The sequence below is a fragment of the Salmo salar genome, chromosome ssa03, assembly GCF_905237065.1.
Source record: "Salmo salar chromosome ssa03, Ssal_v3.1, whole genome shotgun sequence".
Lineage (NCBI taxonomy): Eukaryota > Metazoa > Chordata > Actinopteri > Salmoniformes > Salmonidae > Salmo > Salmo salar.
Genome location: NC_059444.1, coordinates 59,976,542 through 59,998,347, shown reverse-complemented (window position 1 = coordinate 59,998,347; position 21,806 = coordinate 59,976,542). Strand labels below are relative to the sequence as shown.

At 43.3% G+C, this 21,806-nt stretch overlaps 1 protein-coding gene across 1 annotated transcript; it reads left to right on the top strand.

Moving 5' to 3' along the window:
* The first annotated feature begins 4,512 nt into the window (after positions 1-4,512).
* On the top strand, positions 4,513-20,956 carry LOC106600998 (integrin beta-3). Its single transcript, XM_014192833.2, has 15 exons — positions 4,513-4,839; positions 5,979-6,064; positions 6,380-6,584; positions 6,741-6,993; positions 7,208-7,370; positions 7,544-7,705; positions 7,798-7,893; positions 7,988-8,077; positions 8,812-8,946; positions 9,083-9,512; positions 16,415-16,637; positions 16,819-16,919; positions 19,124-19,240; positions 19,601-19,767; positions 19,909-20,956. The coding sequence occupies exons 1-15, from the start codon at positions 4,773-4,775 to the stop codon at positions 19,975-19,977; spliced, it is 2,364 nt and encodes a 787-aa protein (XP_014048308.1). The 5' UTR covers positions 4,513-4,772; the 3' UTR covers positions 19,978-20,956.
* Positions 20,957-21,806: the final 850 nt, after the last annotated feature.

Here is a 21,806-nt window from a genome sequence, read left to right as displayed (position 1 = left end):
GTGTCAAGATAGAGGACCTCACAAGGAGCCTTAAGAGGCAAATTGTATCCAACTGTTCATATTCTTCTTCTCATGATGATCACCTGCTACAGTAATATTATTCTCCTGCTTCCATTACCATCTGTTATCTTTAGTACCATCAAGCCCTCTTTAATGGCCAAACGGGGAACTGTATTCTCATAGGTCATTATCTCTGGCATCCACAATGACTTTGAGTGTAGAGAACATTGACTTGGAACAGCAGTGATATCATCCTGAGTAGTAAACAGTATTTCTCATCATAGACCAGACCACTACTATTATTCCCATAGAACCTCCATGGTTCAGTATTTATTATGTTTGAACAGGAGTATTATAATAACCTTACAGTCATTTATGCTTGTCCTGTCCCTGGGAATTGTAAAGTAGGCTATTATATGAAGAAGCAATGACACCGACGTTATGGTGAGCAGGTGTAGGCTATGATGATTCTTTCAAAATATTCCCTCAGATAATGTGAGAGAATATTTAAGCCCCCAGACCCAGACCTAATATTCTGTTTATCCTCTAAACAAAGCCTGTGAAAACCAATTTAGGATGCTCACGTTATGTCTGGCTATAAGCGGCTTTAGGCTGCGAACTGAGAAGCGTGTGGACAAACAACGATTAGCTCTTTACACAAATATATTTAATTACACTTCTAGGGGGTCAATTACAGTTGATTTATCACTGTATAATAACTGGAGATCAAACAAAGTGTTTTGTGTCCACCAAGCTGGAATAATCCTATTAGCTTTTCTCATTTGGATCAGGGACTTGTAAATGACAACAGTTGGCGGTATCATCAACTAATGCCGTGTAGATGTCATTCTGTTCATTCATTTAATAGTGTATTGTAATTATAGAAACAGACATGGATTTAAATGTCGATTCCTTTGTAAATACAGCCTGCCTCCCCGTTAACGATAAAGCACACAGTCGTCTATTTATGAAACATTAAACTGCAGCCCACGCAAAGTCAGGTACGGTTGCAGTAGAAAGTACAGCCAGGGACTTTATTTCCTGAATCAAAGTGAAGAGGAAGTTCTTGAATGAAAATTCTGTTACTATCAAACATTTCGATATGAAACTGCTCACAAAGACTTGTTCACAACATTTCCGCAGACTTTGTAGTCAATGAATTATATTTTTCGGCCATTTGCTGCATACAACCTGTTGGTAAAACTGAGGCTCATATGTGGAAAATGCAGAAGTTATATTTTCTGAGAAGCAGCACGTTCTGTTTGGTCAATTATCTACATCATTAGTGACACTAGATGCAACACAGAACTCAACACAGGTCACAGGTGGCATGAGCTCATTATTATTTCATATCATGACACACAGCATGTAGGCCTGTGTATAAAGATATAAATAGATATGGGAAGTACATATAGACATGTATGTGTGTCTCAGACTTGTTCCTTAGCAACAGTAGCCCTGTGAGCGTAGTGATGGATGGTTGGTAAAGTTATTTTGGTTGAGAAAAGGAGGGAGGGAAGAAGAGAGGGAGAGAGAGATGGGGTGCCTGGAAGAAGGAGAAGGGAAAACGCTTCCACTTAGCACGGGGGAATTGGCAGCCTAGCAACACAAACTAAGTGAAGACATCCCTTAGCAACAGGGAGGGGTTTAGCCCATACCTTCCACCTCCCCACTCCACCTCCCCACTCCACCTCCACCCATGTCTTTAGAGGCCTTCACACAGGGCAGGGCAGCACCTGAACACAGCAGAGTATAAGTCCCCACCCTCCATACACTCCCACATCCCCCACCCCAAACCCTTCATCTCCACATCCCTTCTCCAGAGGTGCAGCTGGGGGCAGACTTCTTAGGATGTTGATCCAGTTCAATTAGTCTAATAGATTACCTACAGCCAAGTTTTCATTAGATGAACAAAGTGTGTGTGTGTGCGACGGGCTTGTGTGTGAGTGAGTGTGAGTGGGGGTCTAGATTAAATGAGAGAGAGGGGGGATTAACCAACAGGAAACACTGATAAACAGAGAGAAGGTTAGGGACTTTAGGAGAGAGAGAGAGAGAGAGAGAGAGAGAGAGAGAGAGAGAGAGAGAGAGAGAGAGAGAGAGAGAGAGAGAGAGAGAGAGAGAGAGAGAGAGAGAGAGAGAGAGAGAGAGAGAGAGAGAGAGAGCCATGTCTGGGGTTGTGGGCACTGTCACCTGTGGGACAGTTAATCACATAGAGCTAAATGTAGTCATTAGTTCCCTCCTGACAGAGACTCCAGGTACACAGCAGCAGAGTGTTTCTGACTGCTCCGTTCAACAACCCCTTAACGGGTTGCATCCATTAGTCATTCAAGTTGTTTCAGGGAGATAATGGCTTCATTGCCTTCATTTGTTGTAGCGTTGTCCTGTGTGTGTGTGTGTGTGTGTGTGCGTGCGCATCCATTTGTTTGAATGAGTGTATCTGTTTGTGTGTTTGAGGGCAGTGAATTTGAATTGCTTGGCCTTAATTGAATTAACTTGCTTTTTCTGCCTCCTATCTCCAGGGACAATGTCTCCCACACTTCCCTCATTGAAGAATCTCCTGGCCTAAACATTTTGGCAGATCTACACATCTCTCATTAAACTTTCTAACTTGATTCCTCTCCTTCTTTCGCCCCCTCTTTCTCTCGCCCCCTCTCTCCCTCCCTCTCTCTCTTTGTCTCCATCTTTCTATGTTACACTGCAGGCTATGAAACAACCCCATTGTGCCAAAGAGTGGATGTGCTTTTAAAAAGAGCCTGCGGAAGAAAAATGCTCACCCTCTCTTTATCTCTATATCCCTTTCTCCCCTCCGTTAAATGCCAGTTAAGAGACTTTCTTTCTCTATGTGTTCTGATTTGAGTTGCTCTTTTACCTAGGGACACCTGTTGAGGAGAGGAGCAGTGCTCTCCGAGCCAGAGAGGCAGGGGGCCAGCGGGTCAGGAGGTACAGCGTCACAACACAAACAACATGTCCGCCACGAGAAGAGCTAGGGCACATCGCAGAAGGTAAACCCTGCTGATATATAGACTACCTGAGTTCAAACAAATCCCAGGTGCATCCTCTCTTACATGATGAGGTGGTCTTCATTATGTCCAGACCCAGTGAAAAGGAAAGGGGTGACGTGGTGGCGGCTGGTTATCCAAACACTGATATTGGCAGAGTGATTGCATTCTCAGATTCAGTGAAAAGCTTGACCAGTGTTCTGTGGAGCGGAGACAGAGGTCAAGACCAATCTCCTGCCCCCAACCCCCCTCCTCCCGATGGTCCGGCTCACTGTTTTAATTGGGTGCCATCTGACCCCCTCTTTAGCTCTTTACCCAGCACAATGTGAGCCATTATCCCCCACACATAGCCAGGAGCAATCAGCGCCTAATGCAAGCACACTGCCTGCCTTCCTAGGTATTACAGCTTATCTATTTCTCTTTTTCTATCACCCCACCTCTCCGCAATTCCAGAACACTGGCTAGTGGCAGTAGCTTAGCAACCAGCGAGACAGAGAGAATAACGGGTATAGAGGGAGAGGGACAGTGATTCAATAAATGGACAAGCTTAGACGCAGAGAGAGAGAGAGAGAGAGAGAGAGAGAGAGAGAGAGAGAGAGAGAGAGAGAGAGAGCGAGAGACAGGCATTGTCTGGATCCCACTTCCGCCCCCCCCCCAAGTCAATTTATACAGGGGTGGCGGTGATGGTGACAGGTAGGCAGCAGTGGCGGCGGGGCTGGAGACAGCCAGGGCATTGATCTAATCTTGTTTTTATCCCCCTCCTGCAATTTTAGAGGTACACAATTTCTCTCATGCTCCATCACTCCATAATGGACAGGCCTGGGAGGGCCACTAGGCAGGTCAGATTCAGATAAAGGAAGAATGGATCAAACAGGACTACTGCATCCTTCTCTAAAGAAGAGATGGGAGAGAATGGATGTAAATAGTCCAGCCTACATGCTCACATAAACAACAAGCAAACTATGCTCAAAGCCCTGCAAACCTTCTTGTGAAGAACAGCACAAACCTCCTCATATCTCCTCAGATAATACGATATAAAAGATCAAGTATGAATACATCAGTTTAATTGGGATTATAATCAGATAATTCTAAACTCGTACCACAGTCATCTGGTTGAAAATGAATATCGGTTTCAACCGCTAGGGGGCTTTCAAGCGCAGGTCACTGATTTTGAAACTTTCTCACCTTTGTTACGTGGGTTGCTTGTAACTATCAATGAACGGACATGCCGTTTGCTGAAAACTAAACAAAGACGTAAACAACATCAAACACTTTTCTCTGCATTGTTATAACAATGTATTGTTTTTGACAATACGTTTTTATTTCTATACATTTTCTATTTCTTGTGTCTTTTATTTGTATTCATACATTTGTTTAGTTTATATATAAATGTATTCATTTATTTATGTTTTTGGGGTGGCGGGGATATTGTCGAATAGTTTTCAAAAGATTAGCAGGCAATTTGAATGTCTTGAATCACACAGATGCTTGCTACCATTACAGCGACAGACACATCTGTGCCATTGGCATGTGGAGAATAGGCCATATCCATACTCTAGTCTATATATTATGTTGTACAGTTACGTTTCTATAAAGTAGCTTAAACGTGTATGTCAGATCCGCTCTGAATCATAATCAGCATTGCATTTTGCAAGAATGAGGAAAAGCATTCTAATTGGTGGTCCACTGGTTTGAGAGCAGGCTACTGATACTACTACAGAGGTGGAGCAGGCAGAGAAAGTCAAGCAGTCAGTCCTAACCGGTCTCTCCAACATGGGAACTTTTTTTGACCGACTATGGATATTTTCGGGTTTATTATTAGCTTCTTCTGAAGTTCTTGGTAAGTATTTTCTATTTCATTCTATAATTTTTACGTTTCCTCCGCCATTCTATAAGACATTTTCTATTCTAGGGTGCGTATGCCGACTGAATATTAATTATACCTATGTTGTATCGTGTGTTTTTAATAAGTAATACGTCTTAAGTTCCAGAAAAACTCACAAAAGTATAGTTTTTGATGATTTCATTTGTTAAAACAATAAACTGTATGGCACTGTATTGCGCTACTGGAACGGAACATTGGGCATGTTGAGTCCTTAAAAGGGAGCGCTAATTCTCGAGACGTTGTGCCAGAGTGCGCTCATATTTGTACAGGCCACACCTTTGCGTTTCACATAGTATTTGTTTTGGCCTCCTGTTTTTATAGAAACAGTGCTATATAGACAAGCAATCACTTCAACATGCACAATAGCGAATAGCCTAATAATAACAATAAAAGAAAGGATTTCTAACACATAATTAAACCTCAATACATATAATAGACAAAGCGTATACATCTCATTGAAAAAAAAAGATATGTAATAGCATTTTCAATTGATATGACTGCAATCAGGTTTTAACCAACTGTTGCAAGACATAATGTGTAACATCCGCGACTTATTGACCAGCGTCAACATGACGCGTTTTAGCGTCACACAGTGATGGACATTCCTGCAGTGTGCGTCTCTTCCTCTAGCATCGAATTGCCTGCAATAACAGCTGTTTTACAGAACAATGTGCGTGACAGAACAGGCTTGGGTAACAAGCAGTATGGTGTAACAGATGAGGAGAGAAGTAGAGCCTGGGGCAGAGAGGAAGCAGAGGAGGAGAGACCAGCAGAAAGAGAAAAGAGAGTGTGTGGTAGAGAAACGGAACCGTCTGTGGCCCAGCTAACGACTAAAGTAGTGAGAAAAGAAGAAGAAGTGTAGTTTAAATGCAGAGTCAGTGTGGAGAAACGGTCATGAGACACAATTACTTGGCAAGACTGCAAGTGGAATAACATTGTCAGAAACACTCAAAGCTAATAAAGAATCAATCTAAAAGTGTCCATACAGCAAATAGCCTATATGATTCCTTTCAAGTGTCCATATACGGCTTATTTGATTCCCACTACTGGACCTCCTACCTATTCACTCATGTTTATGTTGGTGTGTACTTCAGGCTCAAACATCTGCACATCTCGAGGGGTGAGCACCTGCAGACAGTGTTTGGCTGTCCACCCTAGCTGTGCTTGGTGCTTTAAGGAAGTGAGTATATCCTCTGGGGGACTATGTACAAAAAGTGCTGTCATTTCTAAACTGTGAAAATACCCTCAAATTAAAGCTGACCTGCTGCACTTTAACATTATAGTCATTGCATAATTTCAAATCCATAGTTCTGTAGTACAGAGCCAAAACAACAACAAAAAACGTGTCACTGTCCAAATACTGTATTCATCTACTGAGCCCCCCTTCCATTGTATTGCATTTAGATGCTCTTTTTAAATTGATCACTGTCCCTTTACTGGTTGTCTCATTGGGAAGTGTTACTCTTACCAGTGTGTGTTGTTTTCCTGGGTTCAGGAGTTTGGTCAAGGGGGGTCCAGTGTATCCCGTTGTGATCTGAAGCAGAACCTGTTGGATGGGGGGTGTACGGAGGAGGGGCTAGAGTTCCCCTTCAGTACCCTCAGTGTGCAGAAAGACACGCCCCTCAGTGACAAGGCATCGGGAGCGGCTGACGACGTCACCCAGATCAGACCCCAGAAACTCCGCCTCACTCTGAGACCAGGTACTCTAACACAGCATAGGCGTACACACAAACACCCATATACTGTACACCGGGTTCACAACTCGTCTAAAGTTCATTGAACAGAGGAATTGTTACATTTTTCTCTCTCTCTCTCTCTCTCTCTCTCTCTCTCTCTCTCTCTCTCTCTCTCTTCAGATGATGCCAGGCGTTTCACAGTGACAGTGAAGCAGGTGGAGGACTACCCAGTTGACCTGTACTATCTGATGGACCTCTCCTACTCCATGAGGGACGACTTGGCCCGCCTGCGCTCCCTGGGCAACCAGCTGGCTGCAGCCATGGGCCGCACCACCAGCAACCTGCGTATGGGCTTTGGGGCCTTTGTGGACAAGCCCCTGTCCCCATATATGTACACCTACCCTGAGGAAGCCGTCAGTAACCCTTGCTATGGGTGAGTGGGGGGTGAAGGGGACAGAGAGGTGGAGGAGGAGGAGGAGGAGGAGAAGGAGGGAGAGGAGGAGGAGATTTTGCAGAGGGGAAGATTTGAAAAGGTTGATATTCTGTGTTGAAGCTCAAATCCTCTCAGGATTTGGCTTCGTTAATAGCTGTCAAATTGTGTCTAACAGCGATGTATTTCTCTCTCCACCTTGGGGTGTGATGTGTAGGATCCAGACGCGGTGCCTGCCTCAGTTTGGCTACAAGCACGTGCTGTCTCTGACCAAGCAGGTGGAGCGCTTCACCGAGGAGGTGGCGAAGCAGCAGGTGTCTCGTAACAGAGACTCTCCAGAGGGAGGCTTCGACGCGGTCATACAGGCGGTGGTGTGCAAGGTGATACACACACACGCATGTACGCACACACCTAGAGACATACAGGCACACACACACGTGCACGTGCACACGCACACACACAATCAGTGGTTTCGAAACAGCACACAAACTTGAATACATACCGTTTCTCTCCTCTCCTCTTCTTTCCCTCTCTCTCCTCCGTCTGTCACTAGGACAAGATAGGCTGGCGTGCGGATGCCTCCCACCTGTTGGTGTTCACTACCGATGCTACGACACACATAGCCCTGGACGGCCGGCTGGCTGGCCTAGTGCAGCCCAATGATGGACAGTGTCACATCAACAGAGACAACAACTATGACAAGTCGTCAAGCCTGGTGAGTGGTGTGTGTCAGGGAGTTTGTGTTTGAGTTCTATTCTTCTGTTATCACAAGAGAAAGGTAACGATAATGATGGTCAACTCCTTCAGGACTACCCCTCTCTGGCTCTGATCACAGAGAAGATGTCGGAGAACAACATCAACCTCATTTTCGCTGTGACCAACAATGTGGTGCCCCTCTACCAGGTGAGTACACATGACTGTTATCAGGGTCACCGTGGTTTCTAGGTGGAGGGATATGGTACATTACCTCCTATCCCCTTGGACCCTCTTTTCTCAGAACTACAGCCAGCTCATTCCCGGCACCACAGTTGGAACGCTGTCGGATGACTCTGGGAATGTGATCCAACTCATCCTGGATGCTTACGAGGTAAGAGACAGCCACATATATGAGAGTTGGGTTTTGATTTCTATCATGCCCAGTCATGCCCACTTTACCATTAACATGAGTTGGTAACACCTAGGGAGAATTGTCTTGCACTGAGAAACAGCTGCGCCGAGTGCACTCTATCCAATCATAGCAGCAGAATCAACATACAGCCATTTACGGACAACAGAACTACCCATTAACATGCAGCGTCTCGGACATGTTTACACATGAGACAACAAAACATAGACATCGTAGCCAATGTTATGTTGAAAGAATGACACTTATGTTGAAAGAACAGGAGCTAACGTTAACATCATGAACACAACTGTCATAAAAAAATACTGATACTCTAGAAAGTAAGAAATGCTTTGAGCTTGTCATGCTGCGTCATGCGGTTGCTAAGTCATTCGTCTCGCACATTGGCTGTTTGAGATATTTCAAGAGGAACACACAACATTAGCGAACATACAGCTCCCACTTCAAACTCTCATTGCTTCTAGCATTTCTTAATGAGGACGTGGAAAAGCGAGGCTAAAGGAGTGAGTTCAGCTCCCCTTTCATTCTCAAACAGTCTATTTGACTTCCCACGAGCCCATGTGTGACTGATAGAACACTGTATATACACACTGTTTCCATTTCCACAGAGACTAAGAGTAGAGGTTTTCTGAATCGTTTATGTTTTCTGATTGAGTTCATTCTGACCTCTGCCCATTGACCCCTGACCTGTGGAGTAGAGGATCCGTTCCAAGGTGGAGCTGGAGTTGCTGGGTGTTCCAGAGGAGCTGGCTCTGTCCTTCAACGCCACCTGCCTCAACGGAGAGCTCATCCAGGGACTCAAGTCCTGCTCCGGACTTAAGATCGGAGACACGGTCAGTACCGGTACCACTCACCATCTGGATGACAAATCCTTGCCCTGGTATCAGATCTTAGGTATATAAATAATGCTCTGTTCTTACAGCACAGTTCAAATGTAACCTGCTGTATCACACACACCTTTCCCCCCAGGTGTCGTTCAGTGTGGAGGCCAGGTTACGCGGCTGCCCTAAGGAGAAGAACCGTACCTTCACCATTAAACCTGTGGGCTTCAAAGACGCCCTGGAGGTTACGGTCCACTTCGCCTGCGGGTGTGACTGTGAGGCCACAGCCCAGCCCGAGAGTCCTCTCTGTAACCAGGGAAATGGGACCTACGAGTGTGGTGTGTGCCAGTGTCACCCGGGGCGCCTGGGAGACCGCTGTGAATGTGCTGACGGGGACTACAGGCCCTCAGACCAGGGCAACTGCAGCCCCAAAGCTGAGGACCCCATCTGCAGTGGGAGGGGCAACTGTGTGTGTGGCCAGTGCTCCTGCCACACTAGTGGCTTTGGAAAGGTGTGGGGCAAGTACTGCGAGTGTGACGACTTCAACTGCCTTCGCTTCAAAGGAGAGATCTGCTCAGGTGAGTGGATAGATACACTGTTGTGTCTGTCAAGGAGACAGCCATCTTGGTTTCTTTTACTACATGTTATTTTCTGCTGAGTTTTGAAGCTTTACTCATTTACACAAGTCGACAAGTTGTTTTTGTAACATTTCTTCTCTCTGTTTGCTTTAGGGTTAGGGGTTTTGGCAGGCTTATGGTTTTAGCAGGAAAAAGGAGATTTCCATTTCCTTACAACATGTCCGCAATGCCTCCGTTGACCCTTATCCAGACCAGTGGCGGTTCTAGACCATTTCAACTGGGGGGGCCAAGCTGGGGCCAGTTGTACTGTTAGAGGGGCCAGTTACATTAGACGTTATTGTTGTCATATCGTTTTCTTCACTGCATTGCAGGCATTAGCAGGCAAAAGACCATGTTCATAATCATTAGTGTTCCGCGTTGCCACTGTCTAATAACGGATGTAAAAAAAAGAACGATAGCAACAATTTGTTATGTAAAAATTATTTCATACTCCACATTTAGGGGGCCACAAGGGGGTCCAAAATTGTTGTCACAGGGGCACTGGCCCCCCCTGGCCCCCTCCCCCCCCAGAACCGCCCCTGATCCAGACCTCTCTCTCTCTTTACTGTTAAGGATGGGACCCTTTTTTCAATTGTAGCCTAAAATGACACCCAAATCTAACTGCCTGTAGCTCAGGACCTGAAGCAAGGATATGCATATTCTTGATACCATTTGAAAGAAAACACTTTGAAGTTTGTGGAAATGTGAAAGTAATGTCAGAGAATATAAACATTAGATCTGGTAAAAGATAATACAAACCAAAAAACAACATCTTTTCCATCAACTTCACAAGAAGTTATTCAGATTATTCAAATCAAAACCACGTCTTCTTCCATGATCCTTTTAGCGGAGTAAACAAGCTCACAGAGCTCACTGACTCCATCAATCTTCTAACCACTCTTGGGAATGAAGTATGAGATGTCATCACTGATCATCTCTCCCTACTGCATGCCTGCACAGCACGCACGTTGCTCAATCAAAGCAACAACATTTTAATAGTTCCTGTCATTGGATAATTCAATGTTGCTGCATAGCAGATGAGTCATGGTGCTGTTGCTACATTTATATACGTGTTGGCTATAACTCTGTGCTTTAACCACAACCGTTCCCTTAGGGATGGACTGAGCTTTATTAGACAACCAGGACTTTGCTTATGGCAACAGAGGTTAAAGTCCGATTGGCCAGTCGCTGTTGTACTCACTGAAAGAATGAGATGCACTGGATACCTGTAGAGAAGTTATATCTGTCTCTTCTTGATGTTTCCAGGGAAAGAGCTACGTAGTCTATTATAGTCTCTTTACTGAAAATACACTGTTTGATTCCCTCCATAAGACATCCTTTGTTGTCAAATAGATGGTTCCCATTAGTTCCCAGTGTAGCCCTGAGTCTGTCGTCCTAGGAATGAGGATGTTCCCATGGTCAACCGCTTCAATTGTTCTGTTTGTTTTCACGTTGTCCAGACTTTTCCTCATCCCTCTCTCCCCTCACCCAGCCGTAGCATGCCTCCACATGGATTTAGACGGGAAGGCAGGGGGGTGGGGTCTGAGTCGCGTGAGACAGCATCTCTTAACCCAAACAGTCTGGCCCTTTGGAAAGGTATCATAGAAAGGGCCCCTGGGCTGAACAAGAGTGGTATCATGTGCACCGGAATTGTATTTATTGATTCAATGTATGTAAGGCAACCAGCTGCAATAGGACTGTGAGTTTGCTCAACAAAATAGCATTCAAGTTGATTCAATGTACAATTGTAAGGCAACCAACTGCAATAGGATTGGGCGTTTGCTCAATATTTGGGCATATAGCTGAACCAACATACATTCTATTCTACCTTATTTGCATATTTCCCAGTGTAAAATGAAACTCTTCATGACAGTATATTACATACAGTGCCAGTCACACGTTTGAACACCTACTCATTCAAGGGTTTTTCTTTATTTTGACTATTTTCTACATTGTAGAATAATAGTGAAGACATCAAAACTATGAAATAACACATATGGAATTATATAGTAACCAAAAAAGTGTTAAACAAATCAAAATATAATTTATATTTGAGATTCTTCAAAGAAGCCACCCTTTGCCTTGATGACAGCTTTGCACAATCTTGGCATTCTCTCAACCAGCTTCACCTGGAATGCTTTTCCAACAGTCTTGAAGGAGTTCCCACATATGCTGAGCACTTGTTGGCTGCTTTTCCTTCACTCTGCCATCCAAATCATCCCAAACCATCTCAATTGGGTTGAGGTCGGGTGATTGTGGAGCCCAGGTCATCTGATGCAGCACTCTATCACTCTCCTTCTTGGTAAAATAGACCTTACAAATCCTGGAGGTGTGTTGGGTCATTGTCCTGTTGAATAACAAATGATAGTTCCACTAAGCGCAAACCAGATGGGATGAGGTATCACTGCAGAATACTGTGGTAGCCAGGCTGGTTAAGTGTGCTTTGAATTCTAAATAAATCACAGACAGTCACCAGCAAAGCACCCCCCACACCCCCACATCCTCCTCCATGCTTCACGGTGGGAACCACACATGCGGAGATCATCCATTCACCTACTCTGCGTCTCACAAAGACACGGCGGTTGGAATAAAAAATCTCACATTTTGACTCATCAGACCAAAGGACAGATTTCCACTGGTCTAATGTCCATTGCTCGTGTTTATTGGCCCAAGCAAGTCTCTTCTTCTTATTGATGTCCTTTAGTAGTGGTTTCTTTGCAGCAATTCGACCACGAAGGCCTGATTCATGCAGTCTCTTCTGAACAGTTGATGTTGAGATGTGTCTGTTACTTGAGCTCTGTGAAGCATTTATTTGGACTGCAATTTCTGAGGCTGGTAACACTAATGAACTTATTCTCTGCAGCAGATGTAACTCTGGGTCTTCCTTTCCTGTGCCTGTCCTCATGAGAGCCAGTTTCATCATAGCGGTTGATGGGTTTTGCGACTGCACTTGAAGAAACTTTCAAAGTTCTTGAAATGTTCCGTATTGACTGACCTTCATGTCCTAAAGTAATGATGGACTGTCATTTCTCTTTGCTTATTTGAGCTGTTCTTGCCATAATATGGACTTGGTCTTTTACCAAATAGGGCTATCTTCTGTATACCACCCCTACCTTGTCACAGCACAACTGATTGGCTCAAACTCATGGTTGAGAAAATACCAAGTGTGTGCAAAGCTGTCCTCATGTCAAAGGGGTGGCTACTTTAAAGAATCTCAAATATAAAATATATTTTGATTTGTTTAACACTTTTTTGGTTACTACATGATTCCATCTGTGTTATTTCATAGTTTTGATGTCTTCACTATTATTCTACAACGTAGTAAATAGTAAAAATAAAGAAAAACCCTTGAATGAGTAGGTGTGTCCAAACTTCTGAGTGGTACTGTATATCATCAGGTCTTTCTTTTGGGGGCAGTGTTCTGAAACAGCTGGTTTACAGGCCACATCAAGCCTGCAAGTCACATTATGATGTATAATTCCTATTGGAATCCACCCAGAGTGAGGATATCCAACAATTAGAACTTTTAATAACCTGCATTGAGAATGACTGACAGGGTAGAGAACATGAGTTATTGAGACTACCTAAATCATAAACTGCAACAGCTATCACAGTAACGGGTGCAAAAAGTCCAACTACTACCAGATTGGATTAGGTTTGAAAAATGTTTATTTTTTATGTTTGTGTAGCATAAGATTAATCAACCAATCAATGTACATGCAAAAACACAGGTATTGAAACAAACAATGCTGAAAATCAACCTGCAATAGAGCATGCTGGGAAATATGATAATGATGGGTGTAGTTTTGAGCAAACATATTTGTAATTTTCCTCCAAAGGCCAACATGAATTTGTAATTCGTCTCAACAAGTTCATGTACATTCAGCTCAATGTGAGCAAAGTCTGTTGAATGAACAAACCGTCCCACATTAGCTAAATTTATTTTCCTTCAATTCACAGAATAATGCTGATTAAGCAATTGGTTAAGTTGGCTTTTTTACGGTGTGTGCTATGTGTGAAATGCTATGTATGGTGGTTAGGGTGAAGTCAGGACTTGGGAATGGGACATATTTGGTTAAAACAGTCATTTATGTCTTAACTCAGCATTAGCTATGTTTTTGTCAGTGGAAAATATGTTGTTTGTGGGATTGTGGTCTTAGTCATTGAGATCTACTCTTTTATGAAGCGTCTAGGGTTGGAATGAATAACACAGAAAGGCAACAGTCCAGAACTCCATATTTAGTGAGTAGAGCCGGTGGAGCACGCTGAAGGAGACTCAACTTTGTCAGCCTGTGTCTCTGGAGTCTTGTTGGCATGATGTCATTACTGTGTGAAGAACAGTAAAGTATCAGAGTCCCTGAGCTCCAGGCCTCCTAACCCCAGGCCCTCCCACATCCCCCCGATGGTGTGTATTTCTCCCTCTGCTATGGAGCTAGGGCAGTGGAGCAGGAGTCAGCAAGCACATCCACAGGGCACACAAACAGGCAAGAGAGAACATGAAAGTTAGCATTCCTCTGGCACTCTACCCTCTCTCTTCCTATCCTTCTCTCCTCTCTATCTCCCTCTTTTAAAGTTCATCTCCATCACCAATACTCCCACTCATCTCCTCTCTCTTTTTTTTTATTATTCTCTCATCAGTGTGTTTACAGTTATCTCTCTCTCTCTTTCACTCTATGTCTATGACTCCCTCAACCTCTTTGCTCTCATGCTCTCTGTCCTCCCTCCTGGACTCCATGTTTATGTGTCTCTGTAGTTCATGTTTACGACTTGATAAATTGGAGGATTAGAGTGCCGTCTCAGACCGAGGCAGATTATTTAGATATGCATGCCAAATGGAACCCTGTTCCCTATATAGTGTAGGGAATAGGGTGTGTAGGGAATAGGGTGCCATTTGGGATGTATACCTAGAAACTCCTTCTCATTTCTCTGACTCGACCATACAACAAGTACAGTAGAGAGAACAAGGCACAAGCATGAACTCACTGTGCGGATGAGGTAGAGTATAAGGAACATTTGCCAAACACAAGAACGTTATTAAGAGAGGAAAACCAGGACTTTCTTTACAATGTACTGATTGTGTCAACAGCATTCAGTTGAGTTGGTGCTCTGTTTGTGGGATACACACTGTAAAACATTAACCAGCTCAACTCAGACAGCTTATGTGCCTGCAAGACAGTAAAGCAACCTTTTATAACTATAGCTGCCTCTTTCATTACAAACACACACACACACACACACACACACACACACACACACACTTATCTCATAGTGATGACAGAGTCAGATAGGGCGTGGGAACTGGGGAATTCAGCTGAAGGAGGTGGTTTCACCTGAAAACAACCATTCCCATGTCTCTGAGGGCCTGTTTTTACAGTTTACAGAACTCTGTTCAGTTTCCATCGGTCAGCTCTGAGACAGTGACTCACTTTGTCTCTGCTCTTCGTCATTCATTGCCCAGCCCTGTTGCATTAACCTTCATCCTGTGAGAAACAGCCAGTTGCTCTAGTATGTCTGTCTGAGGGCAATCAAACAATCATTTCACAACTTTGCTGGCTGGGCTGAGAAATATTGTGGAGGATTCAGGGAGTGGTCATTACAGCCAGGGATTGTCCCAGTGTTGGGAAGGGAAGAGCGAGATGGATGACCAGTTTGCTTCCTGCCATTGTCTGCACTGTCTGGTCATGAATTGATGACTTCATGTTTTGGAAATTATTACTCAATTATTACTCACACATATGCCTGCCTGCCCATGCTCTCAATACACTCATTAATACAGAGACAAACACATGCAGAATTGCTGATAATTATACTGAACAAAAATAGAAGCACAACATGCAACAATTTCAAAGATTTTACTGAGTTACAGTTCATATGAGGAAATCAGTCAATTGAAATGAATTTATTAGGCCCTAATCTATGGATTTCACATGACTGGGAATACAGATATGCATCTGTTGGTCACAGATAACTTTTTTAAAAATGGGCCTCACAATGGGCCTCAAGATCTCGTCACGTTATTTCTGTGCATTAAAATTGGCATTGATAAAATGCAATTGTGTTCGTTGTCAGTAGTTTATGCCTGCCCATAACATAATCCCATCGCCACCATGGGGCACTCTGTTCACAACGTTGACATCAGCAAACCGCTCGCCCACACGACGTCATACACGTAGTCTGCGGCTGGACGTACTGCCAAATTCTCTAAAATGGCATTGGAGACGGCTTATGGTAGAGAAATGAACTTTAAATTATCTGGCAACAGCTCTGGTGGACATTCCTGTTGTAAGCATTCCAATTGCACGCTCCCTTAAAACTTGAAATATCCGTGGCATTGTGTTGTGTGAAAAACTGCACATTTTAGAGTGGCCTTTTATTGTCCCGAGCACAAGGTGCACCTGTGTAATCATCATGCTGTTTAATCAGCTTCTTGATATGCCACACCTGTCAGGTGGATTGATTATCTTGGCAATGGAGAAATGCTCACTTACAGGGATGTTAACAAATTTGGGCACAACATTTGAGAGAAATAAGCTTTGTGTGCGTATGGAACATTTCTGAGATCTTTTATTTCAGCTCATGAAACATGAGACCAACACTTTACATGTTGCGTTTATATTGTTGTTCAGTATAGGTATGATCTGGCAAAAACACACGCACAAACCACTCACCTACACATTGCTTTGAAATTCAAAACATTCCAGGCCAGCGTTGTAATTGCACTCATGGGTTTGTCCAGTACTGATAACGTGATGTATAAGAGAAATATAAACCTAATGTACAAAATATACATTATTAGTGTCTCTAAGTTAGACATAAAATGTCCATAAAAAATGGCCCATTCTCACTCTTTGTGTCTCTGCCAGGCCATGGTAAATGTGACTGTGGCTTCTGCAAGTGTGGCTCTGACTGGATGGGGGAGAACTGTAACTGTTCCACCCGGACAGACACCTGCATGTCCAGTATGGGCCTGCTGTGCAGCGGCCGGGGCCAGTGTGTGTGTGGGGCCTGTGAGTGCACCCAGCCAGGGGCCTACGGGGCCACTTGTGAGAGGTGTCCAACCTGCCCTGATGCCTGCAGCATCAAGAAGTGAGTAAATACTGTACAGGGGGCAGTATAACTGCCTACACACAGATACTGTATGAGTACATGTGATAGGGGTGGTGATGAAATGGTGATGCAATAAGGAAGAGGAGGAAAAGGAGGATGATTATGATGAAGAGGTTGGTGGTGGTGATGATGATGTATTAACATTGTGTTGTATCTGCAGGGAATGTGTTGAATGTAAGCACTTCAAGAGAGGCCGTCTCTTTGAGGAGAAAAGCTGTGCCCGAATCTGCAGGGATGAAATTCAGAAGGTGGAAGAACTAGGTAAGAACTATTACACAATGCTCCCTTATTGTGTGTTCAACATGCTCTCCATGCAACAGATTGCATTATTTATAGTGCTTGATGTTCTCACATATTCCATCATATGAGCGGCAAGTAGCCTAGTGGGTAAGAGCACTGGGCCAGTACCTGAAAGGTTGCTGGTTTGAATCACTGAGCTGACTATGTGAAATATTTGTCAATGTCCCCTTGAGCAGGGTACTTAACCCTAATTGCTCCTTTAAATAGTTTAAAGCATGTTATATATGTTTTTTATTTAACTAGGCAAGTCAGTTAAAAAATGTATACCTCCACGAGTCTGGTTCATCCTTTGGAGCAATTTTCAAATGCCTGAAGGTACCACGTTCATCTGTACAAACAATAGTACGCAAGTATAAACACCAAGGGACCTCGCAGCCATCATACCGCTCAGGAAGGAGATGCGTTCTGTCTCCTAGAGATGAATGTACTTTGGTGCGAAAAGTGCAAATCAATCCCAGAACAACAGCAAAGGACCTTGTGAAGATGCTGGAGGAAACAGGTGCAAAAGTATCTATATCCACAGTAAAACGAGTCCTATATCAACATAACCTGAAAGGCCGCTCAGCAAGGAAGAAGCCACTGCTCCAAAACTGCCATAAAAAAACCAGACAACGGTTTGCAACTGCACATGGGAACAAATATCTATACTTTTGGAGAAATGTCCTCTGGTCTGATGAAACAAAAATAGAACTGTTTGGCCATAATGACCATCGTTATGTTTGGAGGAAAAAGGGGGAAGCTTGCAAGCCGAAGAACACCATCCCAACCGTGAAGCACGGGGGTGGCAGCATCATGTTGTGGGGGTGCTTTGCTGCAGGAGGGACTGGTGTACTTCACAAAATAGATGGCATCATGAGGGAGGATATTTTGTGGATATATTGAAGCAACATCTCAAGACATCAGCCAGGAAGTTAAAGCTTGGTCGCAAATGGATCTTCCAAATGGACAATGACCCCAAGCATACTTCCAAAGTTGTGGAAAAATGGCTTAAGGACAACAATGTCAAGGTATTGGAGTGGCCACAAAGCCCTGACCTCAATCATATAGAAAATATGTGGGCAGAACGGAAAAAGCGTGTGCGAGCAAGGAGGCCTACAAACCTGACTCAGTTACACCAGCTCTGTCAGGAGGAATGGGCCAAACTTCACCCAACTTATTGTGGGAAGGTTGTGGAAGACTACGTGAAACATTTGACCCGATTTAAACAAATTAAAGGCAATGCTACCAAATACTAATTGAGTGTATGTAAACTTCTGACCCACTGGGAATGAGATGAAAGAAATAAAAGCTGAAATTAATCATTCTCTCTACTATTATTCTGACATTTCACATTCTTAAAATAAAGTGGTGATCCTAACTGACCTAAGACATGAAATGTTTACTAGGATTATATGCCAGGAATTGTGAAAAACTGAGGTTAAATGTATTTGGCTAAGGTGTATGTAAACTTCCAACTTCAACTGTAGCTCCAGACTACAGGTTTGTGATATGAAGTCAAAACTGTGCGCTAACAACCCACATTGAGGCCCCAATTTCTCTACAGTATCAGAGCTTGTTCTTCCTGAGGAAACGCTGCAGTTTCAGGGTGGATATGACGCTGATGATCATTCATTGAGTCCATTTTAACATTCGATATGATCTGCTGGTTTGGTAATCTTAACCTAAAGAGTCAGAACATACTGGGTAACATTGTAAAACCAGGTAGCAGGATCATTGGTATGAACTTACAGTATCTGACCTTTCTCACCAGTAACAGACATGAATCATACGCCAGGAGCCACCCATTCTGAGAGACTCCTAGCATCCCACGTTTGATGCATTTTTGTATACTTCCCTTAGAGTGCAGATACAGGCCTCCTATGTTTAAAACGAATAGCTCAAAACTCTCCTTCATCCCAGCTGCTATTAGCTTTCTCAAAATGCGGTAGGACTGTACTGTTTCGGTACGGACTGGTTTATTCATGTCTGGTTCCTTATCCACTAATTCCTGTGAACACTACTGTTTGTATTGAATTTGTTCGTCTGTATATTTAATGTTATGTGTCCATAGATTTTACTACGTGCTGCAAAATAAATATTATTAACCTACAGCTCCTCATCTTGTCTCTCTCTCTCCTTATCGTCCACTTGGATCTAACCCCCTATAACCCTCTCTTTCATCCCAGTCTTCTATGAGAAGAATGCTGTGAACTGCACCTATAAGGATGAGAATGACTGTGTACAGCACTTCCAGTACTATGAGGATGCCAGTGGAAAGTCCATCCTATATGTCATGGAGCCTGGTGAGTGTGTCCATCGGTGTGTGAATGGGTCTGAGTTCTGTGCTCATATGTACAGCATATGATGTGTTTGACAGGGTCTGGATGAGAGTGAATTCCTTTAGTATTCTACAGAATAATTATGTGTGTAGAAATAATGTGCATTACTACTGACGCCTGGGAGCTGTAGGAGGAGTCGATTTTTCTCCCTTACTGCGAATAGTGTGTTCCTGGGTTCCACGTCAGTCTTAACTGTGTGGCTGGCAGGCACCACTAGAGTAGAGCAGGTACAGAGAGGCCAGACTGGTTCTCTAAAGCTCATAATAGCACTCCATCTCTTTTCCCCGCTCAATCCTCTCTTCTGTTTTCTCCTCTCTCTTTCAGACTGCCCTAAAGGGCCTGATATCCTGGTGGTTCTCATGGCGGTGGCGGGGGCCATCTTGTTTCTGGGTCTGGCTGGCCTGCTCATCTGGAAGCTGCTGGTCACCGTTCATGACCGCCGAGAGTTCGCCAAGTTTGAGGAGGAGAGGGCTAAGGCCAAATGGGATACGGTGAGTGCGACTATGCTTTTAAGACAAAGCTGCCATCTGATGGAGAAAATATGAATGGCAAGAATATTTATCCGTGTCAAGATGACACGTGTCTGATTGGATGTTTGATATATTTGTCCTCTATTTGTTTCCATTTTTCAGGCTAACAACCCCTTGTACAAAGGAGCCACCACCACCTTCACCAACGTGACCTACCGTGGGAATTCTTGAGGGACTCTTGACCAATCACAATCAGCAAAACTCAGGGGTCTATGAGAGATGCAATGTAGTGACACAGAGGGGGTTAGTGAGGTGGAACCTCTCCACTGTCATGTGATAAAAAGTGTGCTGACTCTACTGTCAATGAAATACGTTTGTTGACATTGTATTGTAGTGATGGTATTGTACATATCATGTAAAAACCAAAGCATTAAAACTGCCTTATCCAACATTTCAATGCCAGTCCAAATTATGGCAAGGCCTCCAGGACCCCTATTTCACCCACGAAGTTTGACGTCATTCCCGTAATAAGGCCTAGTACAGTTCAGAGACCCCAAACCTACCTTTGGAGAGAAAGATTGTTATGCTCTGTTATTGTTTCCAATTTGGTGCATGAAATTGCACTGCACACACCACAGCACACTTGCCCACAGGCCTCTTTCACAAACAACCTGGCTGCAGTATGTTATTATGGATCCCAGCTGCTTGCTACTACTGCCACGGTTTACTTGTATTATGACACTGAACTCAGGTATTCACACTGTATTACAAAAAAGTCAAGTCCAATACCTGTAATAAACAGCCACATGGGATATCATGAGTGAATTATGTTTTAGTTAATGGTGCTGGTGCCCAATGTATGTTGTATGTTAATGGTCACTAATGAACAGCTATGGCAATCTGCTCTAGCATGTGTACAGTACAGTATGCATTTGTGCTTTGGTATCAAACTTGGGAGTGATGGACATCAATTAACTGTTTGTAGCCAAGTTTGCCAGTTGTTAGAATGTGGCTACACAAACAGAAGTTTGTGGTCCCTTTTATAAATCACATTTTTTTAATAAAAGAAAGCATTTCTGGGACATTGGTTGTTCTGTCATTTGCTTTATTGCATAAAATATGTAAATGTTACATTTAATGTGTTTTGGGAATGAGTGGCTTTTGGTTAGTTGATTGGTTTTACTATGTTGATTAAAAAAAATAGAAATCACTCATCCATTTTTCTGTCTTTTTTTTTTGTAATTTCACTCTGCTAAATAACATTTTAGAAAACATTATCTGCTTTTGTGTTTTCCTTTTATATATATAACATTATGTTTGTAATTGAATGAGTATCAATAACACATCGTTCAAACCAGTACAAACCCGATTTGCCATGGCGAAAGATACGGAGATTTATGCGCATGTGCAGGATATATATTTTTTTTACCGAGATGCTGTCAACTCCGCTGCTGCTCAGTGCTCCGTTGCCGCTTCACCCACCCGTAACATGAGCATCTCGTCATTATATACAGATTTCTGGTTTCAGCCACTTGCGAATTAAAAAGTTAAATTGGCAGGTGCACGGTGCACTGCTAAAATGCTCGCTAACCCCTAAAGTACATTGGTGTTTTGCCAAAAGTATATAATTACCCCTGTCTAAATAAAATAATTCTAAAAACTTTACTTTACTTTACTTTAGAGCTTACTTAGCTATAGGGGACCATTAGCTTCTTTCTTTTTTTAAACAGTTTTGGATTGTTTCAAATCACAAGTGCATAGGCCTATGCCTATTTGGGAAGCCAGCAATTTGGGCAGTGCATGTGGCAATAGGCCTAGCTGATTATTGAGTTGCAGCTGTTAGTAAAAAGCATTTAAAATGTGTGGAGATAATGTGTCTCGACTATAATTTAAAATGTTGAGACAAGAAGATGGGGAGTGCATGCTCTCTCCAGAATGTGCTCCAATGTCACCTGCCAATTCTTGCACATTCATTGTTTCATTGTGTGAATTGCTTGCCCTTTATTTATTTTGATACATTCCCCATTACATATGTAACCAGCAGGCCTAGTAAATGTACA

Coding starts and splice junctions, on each gene's coding strand:
- LOC106600998 (XM_014192833.2), top strand. CDS start 4,773: ATGGGAACTTTTTTTGACCGACTATGGATATTTTCGGGTTTATTATTA. Junction 6,065..6,379: donor GTGCTTGGTGCTTTAAGGAA/GTGAGTATATCC, acceptor TCCTGGGTTCAG/GAGTTTGGTCAAGGGGGGTC. Junction 19,241..19,600: donor CCTATATGTCATGGAGCCTG/GTGAGTGTGTCC, acceptor TCTCTCTTTCAG/ACTGCCCTAAAGGGCCTGAT.